The 23,645-nt window shown below is 44.3% G+C and overlaps 1 protein-coding gene across 4 annotated transcripts in view; it reads left to right on the top strand.

The window, feature by feature from the left end:
- Nucleotides 1-23,645, top strand: part of si:zfos-2326c3.2 (mitogen-activated protein kinase kinase kinase kinase 4) — a 310,274-nt gene that overhangs the window by 247,967 nt on the left and 38,662 nt on the right. For 3 of the 4 annotated variants that reach the window (XM_043705152.1, XM_043705151.1, XM_043705149.1), the window contains 2 exons: nucleotides 48-203; nucleotides 8,066-8,209. In XM_043705152.1, coding sequence (XP_043561087.1) covers nucleotides 48-203; nucleotides 8,066-8,209 — 300 coding nt within the window. The remainder of the gene's footprint in view (nucleotides 1-47; nucleotides 204-8,065; nucleotides 8,210-23,645) is intronic. The other variant, XM_043705150.1, reaches the window with a different exon arrangement.

Here is a 23,645-nt window from a genome sequence, read left to right as displayed (position 1 = left end):
TGGTCTGTTCTTTATTCCCATGCTGTGTCGTTTATTTCCCTTTCCAGTAGCCAATAAAACTGAGCCAATCCGGCGAGACAATGCGAGAAAGGGATCCGTCGTCAATGTCAATCCGACGAACATACGTCCACAGAGCGACACTCCAGAAATTCGCAAATACAAGAAGAAATTCAATTCCGAGATATTATGTGCTGCTTTATGGGGTGAGATATTGCTGAGAATTTTCTTATCTAGGGATGGTTTATCGTCCATGAAGCCAATGTTGCTATTTACTGCTGATAGCGTGTGTGAGGCACGGTGGCGCTGCTGCCTCACAGCACCAGGGTCCCAGGTTCGATTCCAGCCTCGGGGGACTGTATGTGTGGAGTTTGCACATTCTCCCCGTGTCTGCGTGGGCTTCCTCCCACAATCACAACGATATGCAGGTCAGGTGAATTGGCCATGCCAAATTGCCCATAGTTTTAGGTGCATTAGTCAGAGGGTCTGGGTGGGTTACTCTTCGGAGGGTCAATGTGGACTGGTTGGGCCGAAGGGCCTGTTTCCATATTGTAGGGAGTCTAAAAAAAAAATTATTGGAATGGCTTCAGCTTCGCTCCAATAAACAGGTGAAGAGCTAAAGAAGAAGTTCAAGAGTGAAGAGCTTGCATTTGTCTACAACAAAAACTTGTATTTATATAGCACTTTTGAGCATTGAGTACAGGAGTTGGGAGGTCATGTTGCAGCTGTACAGGACATTGGTTAGGCCACTTATGGAATATTGCATGCAATTCTGGTCTCCTTCCCATCGAAAGCATGTTATGAAACTTGAAAGGGTTCAGAAAAGATTTACAAGGATGTTACCAGGGTTGGAGGGCTTGAGCTATAGGGAAAGACTAAATAGGCTGGGGTTGTTTTCACTGGAACGTCGGAAGCTGAGTGGTGATCTTATAGAATCATGAGGGGCATGGATAAGGCAACTATACAAGGTCTTTTCCCTGGGGTGAGGGAGTCCAGAACTAGAGGGCATAGATTTAGCATGAGAGGGGAAAGATATAAAGGAGACCTAAGGGACAACTTTTTCACACAGAAGGTGGTACGTGTAAGGAATCAGCTGCCAGGAAATGGTGGAGGCTGGTACAATTACAGCATTTAAAAGGCATCTGGATGGGTATATGAATAGGAAGGGTTTAGAGGGATATGGGCCAAATGCTGGCAAATGGGACTCAATTAGGTTCAGATATCTGGTTGGCATGGACGGGTTGGACCGAAGAGTCTGTTTCTGTGCTGTACATCTCTATGACTCTGACTCTCAGAGCAGGCCATTCAAGTCACTGTTAAATAAGATTGTGTCTGATCCAATTGAGGCCTTAACATGCAACTGTGGAAAATAGGAGCAGGAGTAGGCCGTTTGCACCTGCTCCATCATTCATTCTGATCAGGGGTGATCATCCAACTAAAGCTTGTTCCTGTTTCTCCCCATACCCTTTGATCCCTTCAGCCCCAAATGCTACATCCAACTCCTCCTTGAAATCATACAGTTTTTTGGCCTGAACCACTTTCTGTGGTCATGCATCCCACAGGCTCAACACTCTCAAGGTGAAGGAATTTCTCCTCATCTCAGTCCTAAATGGTTTACTCCATAGCCTTAACTGCATTTTCATGGCCACTCTCCCTCCCCTCCTAAACACTTGACTTACTCATAAATCAAACGTCTGATCTAGCTCTATCTTTAAAATGACCCAACCACCACTGCTCACTGTAACTCCCAAAAACCTCTGAGCAAAGAAGTTCCTCCTCAACTCTTGTAAGGGAGTGTAGTCTTGCTTCAATTGTACACGCATTGGGACAATCACACTTGGAGTACTATTTATTTAAGTCAAAAATCACACAACACCGGGTTATAGTCCAACAGGTTTATTTGGGGGCTCCGAAAGCTTGCGGTTCCAAATAAATCTGTTGGACTCTCACCTGATGTCACGTGATTTTTTACTTTGTCCACCCCTGTCCAACACTGGCATCTCCACATCATATTTATTTAAGGATAGAGATATATTCGGAACAGCATAATTAAGTCTGGTTGGTTCGGCTGTGTTCTGTAGGGTATCTTTATTCTGTTTGTTGTGTTTTATTGTGTAATTTTGTGAATAAATTTTTGTCTGTTTTAAAATCTATTAGTCAACCTAGCTATCTTACTCTGGGTAATTTTCCCTGTACACTTACTGAAACAAATTGCAAAGTTATGGTCTGGGGCTGCCTGTTTAAGAATGTTTTGAGTGGTCTGGCCTAGTCCATAACATTGGTCTCCTCATGGGCTGTAGCAGTTTTGAACAAAGGCATTCTTGAGACAATGTCCTGTGAATTTCAGATGAGGGAGCAGGCCTTGGCTTGCCGCTGAAGTACCCAGGATGTTTCAGGTGGAGCATCTGCCCCCGCCTAAAGGTAGCACCTTGTTGGAACACCAATCCAGGGAAGGCTTAGAGAGTTTGACTGTTCACAAACCAGGCCCTCGCTGGGAATGAGTGTTCAACCAGTAGAGCAAACTTGTGGGGCCTTGGACTGAGGCTTTTACCAATGAGAAGAGGCAACAGGCTTTGAGTGTAGTTGTTAAGGAGAGAAGCAGGAAAGAAGACTAGGGAATTAGAGAAACAATTGCAGAGCTTGGGGCCTGAATCATTAAAGACATGCCTGTCAAATGTGGGATGGGGTTGGGTGGTAAGGAGTGCTGGGCAGTTGGTTTGGAAAGGAAGTAGTTAATGTACACCCATGATTCATCAAAGGTTGTAGGGTTGAAGGAGATTACAGACACTGGGAGGGTTGAAGACCTGGAGAGATTTGGAGGAAAGATGGAAAATTGTAGAATGAAACTTTGGTGGACTGCGAGCCATTTTAGGATCCCTCTTCCACCGCCTCTGGCCTCTCTCGTGAAGCAATTTCCTAACGTATGACTATGGCTCATTCACCTCTCCCTTCGGGTTCCCGTCATCATGTGCAGAGAACTCTGGAGATTTAGATGCATCTGGTTAGAACTGTACTGACTCACACCAAGCTGTGTTCACCCATCACCCCTGTACTCCTTGATCCTAAATTGGCTCACAGTCCACCAAAGTTTCATTCTACAATTTTCCATCTTTTCTCCAAATCCTTCCAGGTCTTCAACCCTCCCAGTGTCTGTAATCTCCTTCAACCCTACAACCATTGGTGAATCATGGGTGTACATTAACCACTTCCTTTCCAAACCAACCGCCCAACACTCCTTACCATCCAACCCCTATCCCACATTTGACAGGCATGTCTTTAATGAGTCAGGCCCCAAGCTCTGCAGTTGTTTCTCTAATTCCCTAGTCCTCTTTCCTGCTTCTCTCCTTAAAAACTACACTCAAAGCCTGATTCTTTGCAAACTGGTTACCCGTTCCATTGTCTGATTCTCTTATTTGATGTCAACCTTAGCACATTCTTGTGGAGCTGAAGTGAGGACTGCAGATGCTGGAAACCAGAGTTTAGATTAGAGTGATGCTGGAAAAGCACAGCAGGTCAGGCAGCATCCGAGGAGCAGGAAAATCAATGTTTTGGGCAAAAGCCCTTCATCAGCAATAGAGGCTTGAAGCCTCCAGTGTGGAGAGATAAATGGGGGGTGGGGCTGGAGAGAAGGTAGCAAGGAGTACAGTAGGTGAATGGGAATGGGGTTGGGGATGGAGATGATAGGTCAGAGGGGAGGGTGGAGTGGATAAATGGGAAGGGAGATTGGCGGGTAGGACAAGTCATGAGGACAGTGCTGAGCTGGAAGGTTGGAACAGAGGTAAGGTGGGGGGAGGGGAAATGAGGAAACTGGTGAAGTCCACATTGGTACCCTGGGGTTGAAGTGTTCCGAGGCAGAAGATGAGGTGTTCTTCCGTCAGGTGTTGGGTGGTGAGGGAGCAGCGGTGGAGGAGGCCCAGGACCTGCATGTCCTCAGCAGAGTGGGAGGAGGAGTTGAAATGTTGGGCCACGGGGCAGTGGGGTTGATTGGTGTGGGTGTCCCAGAGATGTTCCCTAAAGCGCTTTGCGAGGAGGTGTCCAGTCTCCCCAATGTAGAGGAGAACACATCGGGAGCAACAGATACAATAAATGACATTGGTGGATGTGCAGGTGAAACTTTGGATGTGGAGAGGGTGCCAGGACGGGAGGGTGATTTGTTGGCCCCTCCTGTCCTGGCACCCTGCCCTGCCACCGCAGGAATTGCAAAACCTGCGCCCACACCTCCTCCCTCACCACCATCCAAGGCCCCGAAGGAGCATTCCACATCCATCAAAGTTTCACCTGCACATCCACCAATGTCATTTATTGTATCTGTTGCTCCTGATGCGGTCTCCTCTTCATTGGGGAGATTGGACACCTCCTTGCAGAGCACTTCAGGGATCATCTCTGGGACACTCGCATCAATCAACCTCACCGCCCTGTGGCCCAACATTTCAACTCTCCCTCCCACTCTGCCGAGGACATGCAGGTCCTGGGCTTCCTCCACCGCTGCTCCCTCACCACCCGACGCCTGGCAGAAGAACATATTTGTTAGGCCACTGGGTGGGGGAGTCCAGAACTAGAGGGCATAAGTTTAGGGTGAGAGGGGAAAGATATAAATGAGACCTAAGGGGCAACTTTTTCACACAGTGGGTGGTACAAGTATGAAATGAGCTGCCAGAGGAAGTGGTGGAGACTGGTACAATTGCAACATTTAAGAGGTATTTGGCCATTTGGAGGTGGCAGAAATGTCTGCAGATGATGCGGTTAATGCAAAGGTTGGTAGGGTGGAAAGTGAGGACTTTGGGGGGTTCTGTCCTTGTTACGGTTGGAGGGGTGGGGTCTGAGGGCGGAGGGGCGGGATGTGGATGAGATGAGTTGGAGGGCATCTTTAACCACATGAGAAGGGAAATTGTGATCGCTAAAGAAGGAGGCCATCTAATGTCTTCTGTGGTGGAACTGGTCCTCCTGGGAGCAGATACGGCAGAGGCGGAGGAATTGGCAATACGGGATGGCATGTTTGCAGGAAGCAGGGTGGGAAGAGGTGTAATCCAGGTAGCTGTGGGAGTCGGTGGATTTGTAAAAAATGTCAGTGTCAAGTTGGTTGTCATTAATGGAGATGGAGAGGCCCAGGACGGGGAGGGAGGTGTCAGAGATGGTCCAGGTGTATGGGCCCCAGCTATGCCTGTCTCTTTGTCAAAAATCACACAACACCAGGTTATAGTCCAACAGGTTTAATTGGAAGCACTAGCTTTCGGAGCATCGCTCCTTCACCAGGTGGTAGTGGGAGGGGGACTACCACCTGATGAAGGAGCGGCGCTCTGAAAGCTAGTGCTTCCAATTAAACCTGTTGGACTATAACCTGGTGTTGTGTGATTTTTAACTTTGTACACCCCAGTCCCACACCGGTATCTCCAAATCATGTCTCTTTGTCGGCTGTGTAGAACAGTCCATCTTCCATAGTTACACTGGCACCACTCCCCACCTCTTCCTCCGCTACATTGATGACTGCATCAGCGCCACCTTGTGCTCCCGCGAGGAGGTTGAGCAGTTCATCAACTTCACCAACACATTTCACCCCGACCTACATTCTTGTGGAGCACCAAGCTGGGACGCTATATTACACTGAAGGCAGCAAGTAAATCCAAGTAGTTGCTATTGTAATGGTTGCTGCCCTCTCAATATTTAGAGTTTAATTTCTGTCAAACAACAGAATAGATGTAGTTGATCCAAATCCAGAAGAATCACTTCATCCTTTTGGTATTGGCTGGAGGCCTTGCATTTGGAATATGTTCTGTACGTGTGTAATTATGTAAATGCGATTGCCTCGAGCTCATTACTTTTGCAGTCAGTCTGGAGCATTCTGCACTCTCTGAGATTCCCACTGTGACAGTATAAACAACTAGAAGCTTTATTTGGAGCCAGAATTGCGTAGCAAGCAAATGTAGGCCCAGGCGTTGAACCTTTCCAGAATGTCAGAGATGCTCCATCACCAATTATGCAAAAGAAACGATTGAATTTTACAGCTCAGAGGTGGAGGTCACTCCACTCATGATTCTCTAAAAGTGTGATACACTCAGTCATGTTTCCTTGTGCTTTCCACGTGCCCTTTCTTCAACGGTTTCCTGCAATCATTTTTCCATTCCCCTAGAAAGCAACACTGAAATTTACTTCCCTTATTATTTCAGGTCAAATGGATTTTATGGGCTAGTTGCTGCATCTGTTTTCTCTTGTGCAGAAGGGTTGAACTTGGGACTGTACTTTCAAATGAAGGAGTATCCTCTTTAAGATCGAGGAGCAATTTCTTCCCTCAGAGGTTCATGAAACGTCGGAGGCTGAGGGGTAACCTCATGGAGTTTTGTAAAATCATGCAGGGCATGGTTAGGGTAAATAGACAAAATCCTTTTCCCTTAGGTTGGAGGAGTCTGAAACTAGAGGGAATAGGTTTTATGTGACAGGGGAAAGATATAAAAGAGACCTAAGGGACAACTTTTTCACACAGAAGGTGGTATGTGTGTGGAATGAGCTGCCAGAGGAAGTGGTGGAGGCTGCTACAATTACAGCATTTAAAAGGCATCTGGATGGGTATATGGATAGGAAGGGTTTAGAGGGATATGGGCCAAATGCTGGCAAATGGGATTAGATTAGTTTAGGATATCTGGTCAGCATGGATGAGTTGGACCGAAGGGTCTGTCTCCGTGCTGTACATCTCTATGATTCTGAATCTTTAGGAGTTCACTTCCATAAAAAGCAGAGGAGGCTGCATTGCGACTGTATTGAACACTTGGACGTATATTTGAATGGGAAAGCGAGGTAATGGCAGGAGAGTTTGAAGGAAAGTGAGGTTGCAGAAAATTAGATTTGAGGCCAAAATCAGATCAGCCAATATTTTATTGAATGGTGGGCCAGGATGGAGGGAATGAGTGGTCTACTCCTGTTCCTTAGATTGTCATGATTTTTCCCGCCCACGTTCACTAGATATCTTTCAGTAACTCCAGAAATTAAAATCACTTCTCAACCTGATCATTCATCACAGAGTTTTTGTTTATTTAGCAAATCCAGGGAAACATGTGAAGGTGGCACGGCGGCTCAGTGGTTAGCACTGCAAGGGTGGCACTACAGTCTCACAGCGCCAGGGACCTGGATTTGATTCCAGCCTCGGGTGATTGTCTGTGTGGAGTTTGCACATTCTCCCCGTGTCAGTGCAGGTTTCCTCCCATTGTCCAAAGATGTGCAGTTCAGGTGAATTGGCCATGGAAAATTGCCCATAGTGATAGGTGCATTAGTCAGGGGTAAATATTGGGTAGGGGAATTGGTCTGGGTGGGTTACTCTTCGGAGGGTCAGTGTGGATTTGTTGGGCCGAAGAGCCTATTTCCATACTGTAGGTAATCTAATCTGATCGCCTCCTTATTTGCTGAATTTTAGGCAATTGAAGTCTATAAAGAGGTCACTCATTAACAATGGGCAGTGTTTGTTGTGCCTTTTCACAAGTGCAGAAAGGGGCTAGAACTGAAGCGCATTGTTTCTGGTGAGTGTAACTAGCACCGGTACACAATTTGAAGAGGATTAAGTAAGTCTCTTCACATCAGTAATACTCCTTGCTTAAATCACCAAGAAGGGATCTTTACCTCAGATGCTATCTGTGTGATCTTGCTATGTACAGAAACGGTATCACGTGCCCTCATAGCATTGCATTGGATGTTTAGATATTTTTAAGGGAGAGGAAGGTAGATTACTAAAAGGACGAGAAATTATTGGGAGTATGCAAGATTGTAGAGTTGAGGTTTAAAGCAGATCAGTGGTGATCTTATTAAATGGCAGAGCAGACTGAGTGTCCTGTTATGTTGTATCCCTTTATATTTCATGATGTGAAGAATGTTGGCAAAGCCATTATTTGATAGAATATTAATCTAGAGTCTGTTTTACACTTGAGCAGAGAAAGATGGAACGTTCTTTTGTTCAACTGGTTATTTTAAATGATAATCATTTAGTCCATAAGCAATTCGATGTGTTCAAGGTTTATTGATGACAGCAAAACGTAAAATGCTGCAGAGGTTACTCACGCTCCTAAAAGTATTTTGATCTTGTCAGGTGTCAATCTGCTGGTGGGCACAGAGAATGGGCTTTGGTTATTGGACCGGAGCGGACAAGGCAAAGTTTACTCACTCATTACTCGAAGACGGTTCCAACAAATGGACGTACTGGAAGGACTGAACGTACTTATTACAATATCAGGTTGGAAATATTTTCACATTTTAATGTCTGTTTTATGGTTGAGGAATTGAGTTCTTAAAAAACATCAAATGTTAAATTTGGAGCTCATCTCCCACTCAAATAGCCAGAAAATAAGACATGGCAATACTTAAAGAAAAAACAGCAAATTAGCCCAAACAGATTGGTCAATATTAAGCACCCAGAAAGCAGATTATGTTGATCATTTTCTATTTGTCTTGTGTGGGAATTAGCTGTGTGACCTGTTTCGTTTCCCACATTACAATGACCACAGTTCCATAGTATTTTGTTTCCATCTGTGAAGGATGCCATACAAATGCATACAAAGAAAATACGGCTATAAGAAAGAGGAGGCTATTCAGCCCCTTGAGTCTGCTCTGCCATTCGGTAAGACCACGGCTGATTGTAGTTCCTGATGAAGGGCTTTTGCCTGAAATGTCGATTCTCCTATTTCTCAGATGCTGCCTGACCTGCTGTGCTTTTCCAGCACCACACTCTCAACTCTGTAGTCCTTATAACCCTCATTCCTTTGCCAATACCTCAGATTTCACTATATTCTATAGAAGAGAATCCCAAACACAAACACTGTCAATCCTTGGAGAGAAGACATTCCTCCTCATCTCCATCTTAAATAGAAGACACCATGCTATGAAATAGCACCTTTTGTTCCAGAATTTCTCTTCGGAGTAAATTTTCTCTAGTGTGAACCCTATCAAAGTTTTTTTACACCATCCCTAGCACAACCGTGATTTCAGTTTAGGTTACCTTCCAGTGCTCAGTGTTGGGCTTTTTCGTTCACTCTTCTGTTTTTCAGAATGTTTACCTTGACTTTTATTAAGTCAGAAGTCACATGACATCAGGTTATAGTCCAACAGGTTTATTCAAAGTCACAAGCTTTCGGAGTGCTGAGCAATGCTCCAAACACTTGGGACTTCAAATCAACTTTTTTGGAATATAACCTGGTGTTGTGTGACTTCTGACTTTGTTCACCTCAATTCAACACCGACACCTCCACATCTTGACTTTTATTGTAGTTCTCACCGCCTCCTGCTAAGTCAACCCCATTACCCATAGTTCAGAATCATCTACAAAATTTGTATTGCCTGCTGCCAAATCCAAAAACATTGATATCGATGAGGAACAGTCAGAGATCTCAGCATTTTGGCCTGAAGGACTTACAACATTAAGCATACACTCTTTTTAGTGAAATCCTGGATTGAACCAGGGACCTTTCACTCTTCAATATAATGCTCTCCCAACTGAGCTATTTTGGCCAGCTAGTATGGATTCACTTAGGACAAAAGGGTAACTAGGGAGAGAAGAGGGCCCCTCAAAGATAAGCAAGGTGGCCTTTGTGTGGAGCCGCAGGAGATGTGGGAGATACTAAACAAGTATTTCACATCAGTGTTTACTGTGGAGAAGGATATGGAAGATATAGAATGTGGGGAAATAGATGGTGCCTCTTGAAAAATGTTCATATTACAAAGGAGGAAATGCTGGATGTCTTGAAATGCATAAAAGTTGATAAATCCCCAGGACCTGATCAGGTGTAGCCCAGAACTCTGTGGGAAGCTAGAGAAGTGATTGCTGGGCCTCTTGCTGAGATATTTGTATCATCGATAGTCACAGGTGAGGTGCCGGAAGACTGGAGGTTGGCTGACATGGTGCTACTATTTGAGAAAGGTGGTAAGAAAAAGCCAGGGAACTATAGACCAGTGAGCCTGACCTCGGTGGTGGACACGTTGTTGGAGGGAATCCTGAGGGATAGGATGTACATGCATTTGAAAAGGCAAGGACTGATTAGGGATAGCCAGCATGGCTTTGTGGATGGGAAATCATGTCTCATGAGCTTGATTGAGTTTGTTGAAGAAGTAACAAAGAGGATTGATGAGGGTAGAGTGGTAAATGTGATCTATATGGACTTCAATAAGGCATTTGATAAGGTTCCCCATGGTTAGCAAGTTTAGTTCTCATAGAATACAGGGAGAACAAGCCATTTTGATACAGAACTGGCTCAAAGGTTAGAAGACCTACCAGTGGTGGTGGAGGGTTGCTTTTCTGACAGGAGGCCTGTGACCACTGGAGTGTCACAAGGATCGGTGCTGGGTCCACAACTTTTCATCATTTATATAAATGATTTGGATGTGAGCCTAAGAGGTATAGTTACTAGGTTAGTAGACGACATCAAAATTGGAGGTGTAGTGGACAGTGAAGAAGGTTACCTCCGAGTACAATGGGATCTTAATCAGATAGGCCAATGGGCTGAGGAGTAGCAGATGGAGTTTAATTTAAATAATTGAGAGGTGCTGCATTTTGGGAAACAAGTCTTCGCAGGACTTATACACTTAACGGTAAGGTCCGAGGGAGTGTTGTGGAACAAAGAGACCTTGGAGTGCAGGTTCATAGCTCCTTGAAAGTGGAGTCACAGGCAGATAGGATAGTGAAGAAAGTATTTGGTATGCTTTCCTTTATTGGTCAGAGTATTGAGTATAGGAGTTGGGAGGTCATGTTGCGGCTGTACAGGACATTGGTTAGGCCACTATTGGAATAGTGTGTGCAATTCTGGTCTCCTGGAAGGATGTTGTGAAACTTAAAGGGATTTAGAAAAATATTACATGGATGTTGCCAGGGTTAGAGGATTTGAGCTATAAGGAGAGGTTAAATAAGCTGGGGCTGTTTTCCCTTTTTCCCTGGAGTGTCGTAGGCTGAGGGGTGACCTTATAGAGGTTTATAAAATCATGAGGGGCACAGATAGGGTAACAGACAAGATCTTCTCCCTGGGGTGGGGAGTCCAGAAGTGGAGGGCATATGTTTAGGGTGAGAGAGGAAGGATATCAAAGGGACCTAAGGGGCAACTTTGTCATGCAGAGGGTGGTGTGTGTGTATGGAATGAGCTGCCAGAGGAAATGGTGGGTAAGGGGTAAATGTAGGGGTATGGGTGGGTTACGCTTCGGCGGGTCGGTGTGGACTTGTTGGGCCGAAGGGCCTGTTTCCACACTGTAAAGTAATCTAATCTAATCTAATTACAGCATTTAAAAGGGTATATGAATAGGAAGGGTTTATGAATAGGAAGGGTTTAGAGGGATATGGGCCAAGTGCTGGCAAATGGGACTAGATTAGGTTAGGATATCTGGTTGGCATACATGAGTTGGACTGAAGGGTCTGTTTCCATGCTGTACATCTCTATGACTCTGTGACTTTGCTCGGTATCGCCCAGCCTCATCACCTCCCCCCACTTCCAAACATGAACAGCACGCTCCTAACAAGCTCCAGTTGTTACCTTGTCCTACAGGTCAATTTCTTATCCACATCCAGGTTTCACTCTTTACTTCCAGTTTCGAAAGCAACCTTATTGAGGAACTTTTGCGTAAAGCCCTACGAAAGTAGTCCACAACTGTGAACATTGAATGTTACTTCCTCATAAAATTAAGGAAGTTGACCCAATGGGAACTTCTCGTTCTCAAACAGTGTTAGCTGTTCTTGAACAGATCACTAACTCATATCATCTGCTGAAACTTGATCCGTTCATTTCTCAATAATTAATGAAAGATTAATATTATTTCCTGTATTGTATTACCTTGTTGAGGTATAATATCAGTTTTTTTTTCCTGTTCTGTCCAATGTTTGGTGACTGTATAATATTGATAATCATCAACACCTTCCGTAGTGTTCATGCCTGGAGATTCACAGCACTATTCCCTTGAATTCCTTTGTTTTGAATTCATTAAGCACCTAGTGAAGGAGCACATTACTGCAGATGCTGGAATCTGTAATGAAAGCACAAAATACTGGAGATTGCAGCAGGTCAGGCAGCATCCATGGAGAGAGAGCAAGTTAACATGAACATTAGCTTACTTTCTCTCAATGGATGCTGCCTGACCCACTGTGACCTCCAACCTTTTTGTTTTCAATACCTATTAAACTTCAATTTTGATGATATAAAAGTTTAAGTCAACTTGACTTACTTCCACTAGTACTGAGCTTGTAATCACAGACATCTCTAGTGATTGCTTTCTGGAGATAGTCATTAAAGTGTATTAGCTAATTGCTCAACTTCACTTAAATTCCCCATTATAATCCTCTGTGACCATCTCCTTGGAGAGCACACACTAGAACAACTGCTTGCTAATGGGTTAGCATCTTCAACCATCTTCATTTTCAGCTGCTTCTTAGTCCTTTCCTATACACCTTTGAAATATCCTGTGCTGTTCCTTTGTCCTTCTCTCTGCATGATGCAGTTAATTTATTCTTCCTATTTATCTTCGGATTGATCCACTCAATCAGGGCCGTGTTTTTGAATTGTTGTTGACTTTAAGCTGTGCGTTCTGAAATGGAGGCATAAATAAATCATTTCCCTCTCCGTTTTATTTCAGTGCTTGTGCACTGGTAGTCAGCCTGTTTCCAATGCTCAGTTCTCAGCTGCATTGAATCATTCAGAACTTAATCATGTTGTAATCACAATTACCCAAGGGCATTACCAGTTCCATTTTCTGTATGCTGTCAGGGTCATTTACCATTAGAAGACATGAGCTGAAAGGTGCTTCCTGTTTCTTCTACAATGTATAGGATTATGAAGTAATCATGCATTGCTTTTACCTTTTGTACTAGCTGGAATGGTGGCTCAGTGGCTAACATTGCTGTCTCACAGTATTGGGGGCTCAGGTACAATTCCAGCCTTGGGTGACTGTGTGTGGGGTATAGCACAGTTCAGGCCCTTTGACCGTTGATGTTTTGCTGAACTCCTATCCTACTCTAAGATCAAACTAACCTACATACCCTTCATTTTACTATCATCCATATGCCTATCCAAGAGTCACTTAAATGTCCCTAAAGTATTTATAGAGTTTTCACATTCTCCCCGTGTCTGTGTGTGTTTCCTCTGGGTGCTCCACTTACCTCCCACAGTCCAAAGATGTGCAGGTTAGGGTAGATTGGCCAAGCTAAATTTCTCATAGTGTCCAGGGATCTGCAGGCTCACTGGATTAACCATGGGAAATGCAGGGATAAGATGGGATATTCTTCAGAGGGTTGGTGCAGAGTTGATGGGCTGAATGGCCTATATCTGCACTGTAAGCATTCTGTATTTCTATGATAGCTCTAAGCCAATCGATCAATGTTATTTTATGTTGGGCTGGTTACAATCCTTTACTCCTGGAGCCTGTGTGTTTGGCCCCTTCTCCTTATCACCTCACAAGGCTATTGTACCTTCCAATCAAGGCAAACCTCTTAGTGCAGTACTGAGTCACTGTGACATCAAACCAAGACCCCATCTACACATTAGATCCGATGGGCACTATTTCAAAGTATCCTGGACAATATTTATCCTTCAATCAGTATGACATAAACAGAGGATCTACTCATTATCCCGTTGTGGTTTGTGGGATCGAGCTGTGCTTATATTTGCTCTGACTTTCCTACGTTACACCTGTGACTGCATTCCAAAGTTCTTACTTAGCTGTAAAGCACCATGAGATGTCTGTAAAAAGTGCAATTTTAGTTCAGGTCTTTCAAGTCTTTTGTGTTAATTATTTTCACCCGATGGGCTGTGGCAAAACCCTTGGGTTATTTTTAGTTTTTTTCCTGTTGGGTACAATTGCCTTCGCGGGCCACTTCCTTTATCTCCCAGCTGTCTCTGAAATATATTATGACACTCTCTCTTTACATTTCCAGTCGAATCTCACTGAATAGGCACTGCCTCCAAATGTTGTATATGTCTCCACCTACTGGGCTAACCATGGATTTGTCAGTCCGGTGCTGTCATGCATCCTTGCTCCCATGCACACTCCAATTCAAGACTTTCTCTACAAACATATCTGGGAGTCAGGTTTATGCAACTGAAAAAAATAAATCTTCAAAGTTCAAATGTATCCAAAAAGGAAAATGTTTGCAGGGAGTCAGCAGCTAGTTCGTTCAAAGAGCTGATCGGCCTCTAGATGTCCTCTGTTTGATAGGGACAGGATTAGGCCATTTGGCCCATCAAACCTGTCCCACCATTCAATATGCTCATGGCTAATTGAACACTTCAATGCCTATTGTTCACTCTATCATTATAACCGCGTACACAATTGACAATTGAAAATCTCTCAAACTCTAAGCTTCCACAGCCTTCGTGGGGTGGTGCATTTCAAAATTCAGAAGCCTCTGATTCAAACCATTTCTGCATATCTCGGTCCTAAGTGGCTTCCCCCGTATTTTAAAACTGTGCCCTCAGTTGAAGATTCCCTGACAAGAGGGAGCATCTTACCTGCATCCACTCTGTCTACCCCTGTAAGAAGTCTGAAGGTTTTAGAGAAATCACCTCTCAGTCTTTGAACTTGCAGAGAATGTGGGGCCAGCTTGCCCAGTCTCTCTTCAAAGGACAGTCCTGCCATTCCTGGCAGTAAATCTGGTGAACCTTTGCCGTGCTCCCTCTGTGGCAGTAATGTTTTTCCTGAAATTAGGAGGAAAACTTGCACACGATCCTCGAGGTGTGCTCTAACAAAGTTTCAAACTCATCGAAGCAAGATTTTCCAACTCCTGAATTTAAATCTCCCTGCAACTGAGACTTATATTCTATTTGCCTTTATAATAACGTAGAACATAGAATAGTATAGCAAATTACAGGCCCTTCGGCCTCGATGTGCTGGCCTTTTATCCTACTCTCAGATCAGACTAACCTACATACTCTTCATTGTACTAACTTCCATCTGCCGATCCAAGACTCACTTAAATGTCCCTAATGTCTCTGACTCTACTACCACTGCTGGCAGTGCATTTCACGCATCCATCACTCTCTGTGTCAAGAACCGACCTCTGACATCTCCCCTAAACCTTCCTCCAGTCACCTGAAAACTTTGCCCCCTCGTGATAGCCTTTCCACCCTGGGAAAATGTCTCTGGCTATGCACTTTATCTGTTCCTCTCAACATTTTACACACCTCTAGCAAGTCACCTCTCATCCTTCTTCGCTCCGATGAGAAAAGTCCTAACTCCCTCAACCTTTCTTCATAAGACATGCCCTCCAGTCCAGACCGCATCCTGGTAGATCTCCTCTGCATTCTCTCTAAAGCTTCCACATCCTTCCTATAATGAAGCGACCAGAACTGAACACAATAACTTGCTGCACCTTCATCTGAATCTTCGGTGATTTACTGACAAGAACATCTAAGTCCCTTAGTACATCTACACTTTCCAACCTCTTATCATTTATGAAATGATCTGCACATCTGATCCTCTGACCAAAGTGGATAACCTCACATTCTTCCATATCTGCCATCTTCTGGCCCAAGCAATAAGCCCATCTAAATCCTCCTGAAACCACTTTGCATCTTCCTCACAACCCACATTCCCAGTTAGCTTGGTATCATCTGCAAATCTGGTAATGTTGCGTTTGTCCCCCATGTCCAAAGTATTGATATATACTATGAACGGCTGGGGATCCAAATGCTGACCAATGCAGTATCCCATTCGTCATAGACTGACAAAATGAAGAAGGCCCATTTCTTGCTACTTTTTTTTCCTTTTAATCTCTTAGCCACATGTATTACCTCCTATTCCATTAATTTTGATTTTGTTAACCAAATTCCCTTAGAGAACCTGATCAAAAATCTCCTAAAAGTTCAAGTATTCAGTGGCCATCGATTTTGTGAGTAACACCCTCAAAAAGCTCCAAATTTGTCAAATGGTTTTCCATTTGCAAATTCATGCTGAACATGTCCAAACAGATCATTTTGATCCGAGTGTCCATTTATCATGTCCTTTCTGGTGGTTTCTAGCATCTTCCCTACTCCTAATGTAAGGCTGCCAAGTCTTTAGATTCCTGCTTGCTCTCTTATTCCTTTCATAAATATTAGCACTTCATCGTAAGATTTGACATTGTTCTGAAAGAAGTCGGTAAATGTATAGAAAATGTTTATGGGTCAAATGCAGGCAAATAGGACTGGTTTAATTTGGGAAACTTGGTCAGCGTGGATGAGTTGGACAAAAGGGTCTGTTTCCATGCTGTATGACTCTATGACTCATTGACTCTATGAGTATTTGATTTGTTCATGGAACATGAACGTGCTTCCCAGACCAGCATTCATTTCCAGTCCCTAAATGCACTTGAAAAGATGATCAGTGGTTATTTTCTTGACCCAATGTAGCTGTGGAGGTTAGGTAGACCCATAGTGCTGATAGGAAAGGAGCTCCGGGATTTTGACCCAGCAACAGTGAAGGATCGGCAATATATTTCCAGGTGCTGTGTGTGGACTTCAATTAGATTCCCTACAGTGTGGAAACAGGCCCTTTGGCCCAACAAGTCCACACCAGCCCTCCGAAGAGTAACCCACCCAGACCCATTTACCCCTGACTAATGCACCTATTGCTGTGGGCAATTTAGCATGGCCAATCTAACAGTCCTGCACATCTTTAGACTGTGGGAGGAAACCAGAGCACCTGGAGGAAACCCATGCAGACACAGGGAGAATGTGCAAGCTCCACACAGACAGTTGTGAGGTGGCCGTGCTAACCACTGAGCCACCGTGCCACCCCTAAGAGGGGACCACACCCTTAGAGGGGAATGTGAAGAGTGATGTTCCCATGCATCTATTGCACTTGTCCTTTGCGAGGGTCGGGATTGTGCTTTTGGAAGGGATTGTTGAAGGAGATGTTGTGAGAAGCAGACACTTTGCTTGTTTTTTCTTCTCCTTTGCATGAGGAGCTGAGGTCAATCATACCATTGTCATAAGAGAGAGTGTTCTGTCCACAATTTCCAAACTAATATTCTAATGAATCTGGCCAGAAAAAGTTGAGATTACTACTGCAATGTTACTACACACTAGTCTTTTCAGCTGGTATTAATTTGCACAATAGGTTTGAAATCGAAAAGGTTGGGTTGGCAACAGCTGACGGCAAAGAGTTAGTCATTAATTGGCGACTTGGGGGCAGATTGGTGACAATGCCGGGATCTTACCAAGCCTGGCAGTGCCAAGCAGTACGCTGAGACGCCAAGAAAACCTCCTTTATTTCTCACCCTGTCCCTCAGAGATGCTCCTGCCATGGGGTCACAGTGATGGCCACTGGGCAGGTTACAGAGTAAATCCCACTTCACAACAGCGGCCTGGCCAGGCAGCTATGGTCAGAAATAGTCATCATAAGTTCACACGTCCTCTGAGGGAGCTTTCCATCTCAAGATGCCCTTACACTTTCTGGGCAGCAACGTCCCTCTCCCCCGACCCAATTCTCCCAGGGACAATGCTGCATACCCTCCCACCTTTCAATAAGATCACTTTTGGTCTGAACTCAATTTCCATACTAAGACAGACAAGACCAGTTCTGTCATTTCCTCTGGTTTTTCCTTCTGAGACAGACAGTAGATATCTGTGGGCGGCACGGTGGTGCAGTGGTTAGAACTGCTGCCTCACAGCGCCAGGGACTGGGTTCAATTCCTGCCTTGGGCAACTATCTGTGTGGAGTTTGTACATTCTCCCCGTCTCTGCGTGGGTTTCCTCCCACAGTACAAAGATGTGCAGGTTAGGTGAATTGGCCATGTTAAATTGCCCATAGTGTTAGGTGCATTAGTCAGGGATGAATGTAGGTGAATGGGTCTGGGTGGGTTGCTCTTCGGAGGGTCGGTGTGTACTTGTTGGGCCGAAGTGCCTGTTTCCACACTGTAGGAAATCTAATCTCTAGTGGGATCTGGATCCACTTTTAATCCTGCCTTCCCAACCTTTTCCAATATTTTCAGATTCTGTATTATGATCCCAACTGTTCCCACTATCTTTTCCATACAATAAGTTCTGATTCAACTTGGGATAACATTCATTCTTCTAGCAGTGCAATTGGCTTCAGACCTGATCCTACGCACTGTCTCCCCTTCCCATCCTCCCTGAAGCTAGTCTACGTGGTTTTCGATACTTGTTTCTGCACTTATTTCACAGTTTGTGCTGGACTTTCGATTCCTCTTATCCTGAGGGTAGTGTTAGTTTCCAAAGAAAGTGACTGCCACCTTTGTAGTTCCAACGGTTTACTGGTCACCTGCCTAACTGATTAACTCACCCATTAACCATCCTTCCTTCGGTTTTGTGTATAACAATTGCTCAGCAAACTTTCCTTTGATCTTCTGTCTACTTGTGTTTTCTCAATTTTCTTCCCTACATTACAACAATGAATATACTTCAAACACACTTTACTGTACACTATTTCAGGATAGTTTGAAGGGTACATGGTAGACTTTCTCACTGACTTCTCTTTATAGTTACTTGCTACTTTCTTCCTTCCTCGGTCACTGCATTAACAAATGATGTTCTTTTTAAGTTATTGCATTAACTTACTTCCATCACGTTTGGGTCTTCTTTCTCTCCCCCTCCGACCATCTGACTGACTCTTGCCTGGAGCCGTTCCTGAACATTTGCTTCCAAGGACTTTTCCAGATGGAAAAGCTAGTTTTTTAAAAAAAAGCAATAGTTGGAAATAAATAAGACCATGAGATCATAAGAAATAGGAGTGGAAATAAGGCCATTCGGCCCATTGACTCCAGTCCGCCATTCAATCATGGCTGATGGGCATTTCAACGCCACCTCCCTGCACTCTCCCCATATCCCTTAATTCCTTGCGAGATTAAGAATTTATCAATCTCTGCCTTGAAGACATTTAACATCCCGTCCTCCACTGCACTCTGTGACGATGAATTCCCCAGGCACACCACTCTCTGGCTGAAGAAATGTCTCCTTATTTCCATTCTAAAGTAACCCCCTCTAATTCTAAGGCTGTGCTCACGGGTCCTAGTCTCCCCGTCTGACAGAAATAATTTTCCACCCTTTATAAGCCATACATTATCTTGTAAGTTTCTATTAGATCTTCCCTCAACCTTCTAAACTCTAATGAATACAATCCCAGGATCCTCAGCTGTTCATCGTATGTTAGACCTACCATTCCAGAGATCATCCATGTGAATCTCCGCTGGACACGCTCCAGTGCCAGTATGTCCTTCCTGAGGTGTGGGGCGCAAAACTGGACACAGTATTCTAAATGGGGCCTAACCAGAGCTTTATAAAGTCTCAGTAGCGCATCACTTCTTTTACATTCCAACCCTCTTGAGATAGATGACAACCTTACATTTGCTTTCTTAACCATAGACTCAACTTGCAAGTCAACCTTTAGAGAATCCTGAACTAGCGCTCCCAGATCCCTTTGTACTTTGGCTTTATGAATTTTCTCACCGTTTATAAAATAGTCCATGTCTGTATTCTTTTTTCCAAAGTGCAAGACCTTGCATTTGCTCCCGTTGAATTTCATCATTCATTTCTTGGACTGATCTCCAAAACTGCCTAAATCTTTCTGCAGCCTCCCCACCTCCTCAGAACTACCTGCCTGTCCATCTAACTTCATATCATTGGTGAACTTCACCAGAATGCCACCAATCCCTTCATCCAGATCATTAATATATAAAGTAAACAGCTGCAGCCCCAACACTGGACCCTGCGGGACACTGCTTGTCACTATCTGCCATTCTGAAAAAGAACCTATTATCCCAAGTCTCTGCCTTCTGTCAGATAGCCAATCCTCAATCCATGCCAGTAGCTCACCTCGAACACCATGGACCCTCACCTTACTCAGCAGCCCTCCGCGAGGTACCTTATCCAAAGGCCTTTTGGAAGTCTAGGTAGATAATATCCACTGGTCTAACCTACTTCTTACCTCTTCAAAGAATTCTAACAGGTTTGTCAGGCACGACCTCCCCTTACTAAATCCAGGAATGAAATATATTCATCATTCTGGGCTTCATTTGTAGTTTACAGAGAGAGTTTTTGATTTTAGGAGAAAATAAGGATTGCAGATGCTGGAGATCAGAGTCAAAAATTGTGGCAGTCAGGCAGCATCCGAGGAGCAGGAGAGTCGATGTTTTGAGCATAAGCTCTTCAATTTTTGGTTTTGCTAACCAATATCCCTTGGTGAATCTTATCAAAAGCCTTCTAAATATCCAACTATTCAGTGACCATAGACTCCCATCAATCAATTTTGTTAGAAACAACCTCAAATTATTCCAAATCATAGAATCCCTACAGTGTGGAAGCTGGCCATTCAGCCCATTGAGTACACCCAGACTCACTCCCCCTATCCCATCCCTGTAACCCTGCATTTTCCATGACTCACCCACTAGCCTGCAAATCACTGAACACTATGAGCAATTTAGCATGGCCAATTCACCTAACTTACACATCTTTGGATTGTGGGAGGAAACTGGAGCACCCTGAGGAAACCCACACTGACACGGGGAGAATGTGAAAGCTCCACACAGACAGTCTCCTGAGGCTGGGTCTCTGGTGCTGTGAGGCAGCAATGCTAATCACCAAGCTACTGTTCTGATGATTCCATTCACAAATTCATGCTGAATATGTCCCGTCACATCATTTTGATCCAAGTGCCAATTTATCATGTCCTTTCTGGTAGTATCTTGCATTTTCCCCGCTCCTGATGTAAGGCTGACAGATCTGTAGTTCCCTGCTTTCTCTCTTGCTCCTTTCCTAAGCACTAGGCTTCAACCAGTGGGTCTCGTTCACCACTTTGACTTTGTTTTTTTCTATCAGTCTTTGTTGATGCTCACTCTACTTCTGAGCATCAGCAACACTGATTTAAACATCCACCAGCATGTTTGACAGCTGCTCTGAAAGGTTAGCTATGTCAAGTAAGTGTCGGATTGTTAAAGAGTTAGGATGTCAGGTAGATAGGGTACAACATTGCCAGTAAAGCTGGGTGCCAGCTCAGTCGAGTACAACATTGCTGGTAGGTTAGGTAACCCAGTGCATTGGGTATCACATTGTCATTAAAGTAGAGTCAGGTGGGTAGGACACCAAATTGCCAGTAAAACATGGTGCCAGGTGGGTAGGACATCACATTGCCAGTAAAACATAGTGCCAGGTGGGTAGGACACCACATTGCCAGTAAAGTAGGATGGAGGGTGGGTAGGGTGCCACATTGCCAGTAAAGTAGGATGCAAGGTTGGTAGGGTGCCATATTTCCAGTAAAGTAGGATGCAAGGTTGGTAGGGTGCCATATTGCCAGTAAAGTAGGATGGAGGGTGGGTAGGGTGCCATATTGCCAGTAAAGTAGGATGGAGGGTGGGTAGGGTGCAATATTGCCAGTAAAGTGGGATGCAGGGTTGGTAGTGTGCCACATTGCCAGTAAATTAGAGTGTCAGGTGGATAGGGCGCCACATTGTCAGTAAAGTAGAATACAGGGTTGTAGGGTGCCAGCATCCAAGCACCAACTCTGTGAACAAAAGGCTCCATCCTTAGAGCAATATGATACTAATCCAGAGAACTCACTACATCATAGATTCAAACTTGACAGAAACATTGAGTTGAACGCTGCCATTTTCGCTGTATCTATTCCAACCCCCCCCCCCACTTTTTTAAAAATCCTGTCTTTCAGTCGCGTTACAAGAGTATGCTTCCAAGAATTACTTGATGCAATTGAACGAGAATCACTCACCATGACTTGGCAGACCTCTGGCAGCTGCCTTTTCAAGCATACAGTTAACAGAGTTTGATGTCTCGAGTGTGTCGCAGCAATATTTTGGCATCAGCTAAACCTTTCTGGTTGGAGTACCTTTTAATATAAACTGTCATTCTGAAATAAATTTGCTTGAAATTTGCAAGTTAAATATTAAAGGAAACGCTGCTGTTTTGTTCTTTTTGTGCAATCAGTTTGCATTCCACCTGATCTGTAATGTTGCACTTTGACCAGCTGGTGGGGCTACAAACCACAGGCTCAGCATCACTGTGCCACTCAGATGCTGCATTAGGAACACAGTAAAGTAAATGTCAATTCTTGTCCAGAAAGATCCGCCAATGTGTCATGGCTTCTGCGTCCAGGAGGACATTTGGAACTGTTGTGGCAATACTCTTGTAATATAAGGGTTAGATGTGGGTTGTATTGGACTATAAGATTCAGCAGATGTTTATTACAGTTCATGCCACACACATGTATTACAGTCATAGACACTTCTGTGTCTAGGCTAATATTATGCTACTCATCTATGAGCAGTGGTGTATTCCCTTTAGAGTGTCGTGCCTTGAGTCCCCCACATCAACATCCTGGGGGTTAGCATTTATCAGAACGTGAACTGGTCATGCCATATAAATGCTGTGGGCTACGAGAGCAGGCTTGGACTCTTGTTGTGAGTAACTCAACCCCTGATTTCCCAATGCCTGCCCACTGTCTACAAGGCATAAGTCAGAGTGTGTTGGAATATTCCCCATGTACCTGGATGGATGCAGCTACAATAATCATCCAGGACAAAGCAGCCCGCTTGATTGGCAGCACATCCGCAAACTTTCACTCCCTTCACCATTAATGCACGTGAGCAGCAGTGTGTGCTATCCACAAGATGCATGGCAGAAATTCATCGAGGCTCCTTAGACAGCACTTTCCAAAGCCATGATCACTTTCATCTAGAAGGACAAGGGCAGCAAATACATGGGAACACCAACCCCTACAAGTTCCTCTCTCAGCCACACACCAACCTGACTTGGAAATATTTTGCCATTCCTTCTCTGTCGCTGGGTCAAAATCCTGGAATTCCTTCCTCAATAATGTGGATCTACCTACGGCAAATGGACTGCAGCAGTTCACAAATGTAGCTCACCACCATCTTCTCAAGGGCAGCTAATAATGATTGATAAATGTTGGCCTAGCCAGTAAAGACCACATCCCTTGAATTAATATGAAATAAAATTGGCCCCAGTTAACAGCCATGACCTTTTATCCTCATGTTAAGTGTTTTTAAATGCTTTCTTGCACAGTGATGGTATTAAGAGCATGTTTTTTAAAGATATGCTGCATGTTAGCTTATAGGCATAACACAACAGCTTATGGTAATTTAAATAGAATACAGAGACAGAACTTGCTGGCAAGACTCAGCAGATCAGGCAGCATTTGTGGGGAGAAAGCAGAGTTAATAAACAGCATACAGTAATTAATGTCCATCCTTTATGGAGTGTTATACCACCAATTGTCTCTCTCTATTGAGAGGGCAGTTTTTGGTTCAGTAGAACTATTTTGTCATAGATTCTGGATCAGTGGTGCTGGAAGAGCACAGCAATTCAGGCAGCATCCGAGGACAGGCAAAATCGACGTTTTGGGGAAAAGCCCTTCATCAGGAATAAAGGCAGAGAGCCTGAAGCGTGGAGAGATAAGCTAGAGGAGGGTGGGGGTGGGGAGAGAGTGGCATAGAGTACAATAGGTCAGTGGGGGAGGAGATGAAGGTGATAGGTCAGGGAGGAGAGGGTGGAGTGGATAGGTGGAAAAGGAGCTGGGCAGGTCGGACAAGTCCGGACAAGTCAAGGGGATAGTGTTTGCCCATAATATCTACCATTGTTTTGCAATCACGTTTCACGCTGGCATACAATTTTAGCTAAAACAAAAACAATTATATATTTCCTCCACATAGTTTCCATTCTTGTTGACTCAGCTCTTGG

Source organism: Chiloscyllium plagiosum, chromosome 15 (assembly GCF_004010195.1).
Source record: "Chiloscyllium plagiosum isolate BGI_BamShark_2017 chromosome 15, ASM401019v2, whole genome shotgun sequence".
NCBI lineage: Eukaryota > Metazoa > Chordata > Chondrichthyes > Orectolobiformes > Hemiscylliidae > Chiloscyllium > Chiloscyllium plagiosum.
Note: the sequence above shows the minus strand (reverse complement) of the source record. Positions and strands in the feature narration are given on the sequence as shown.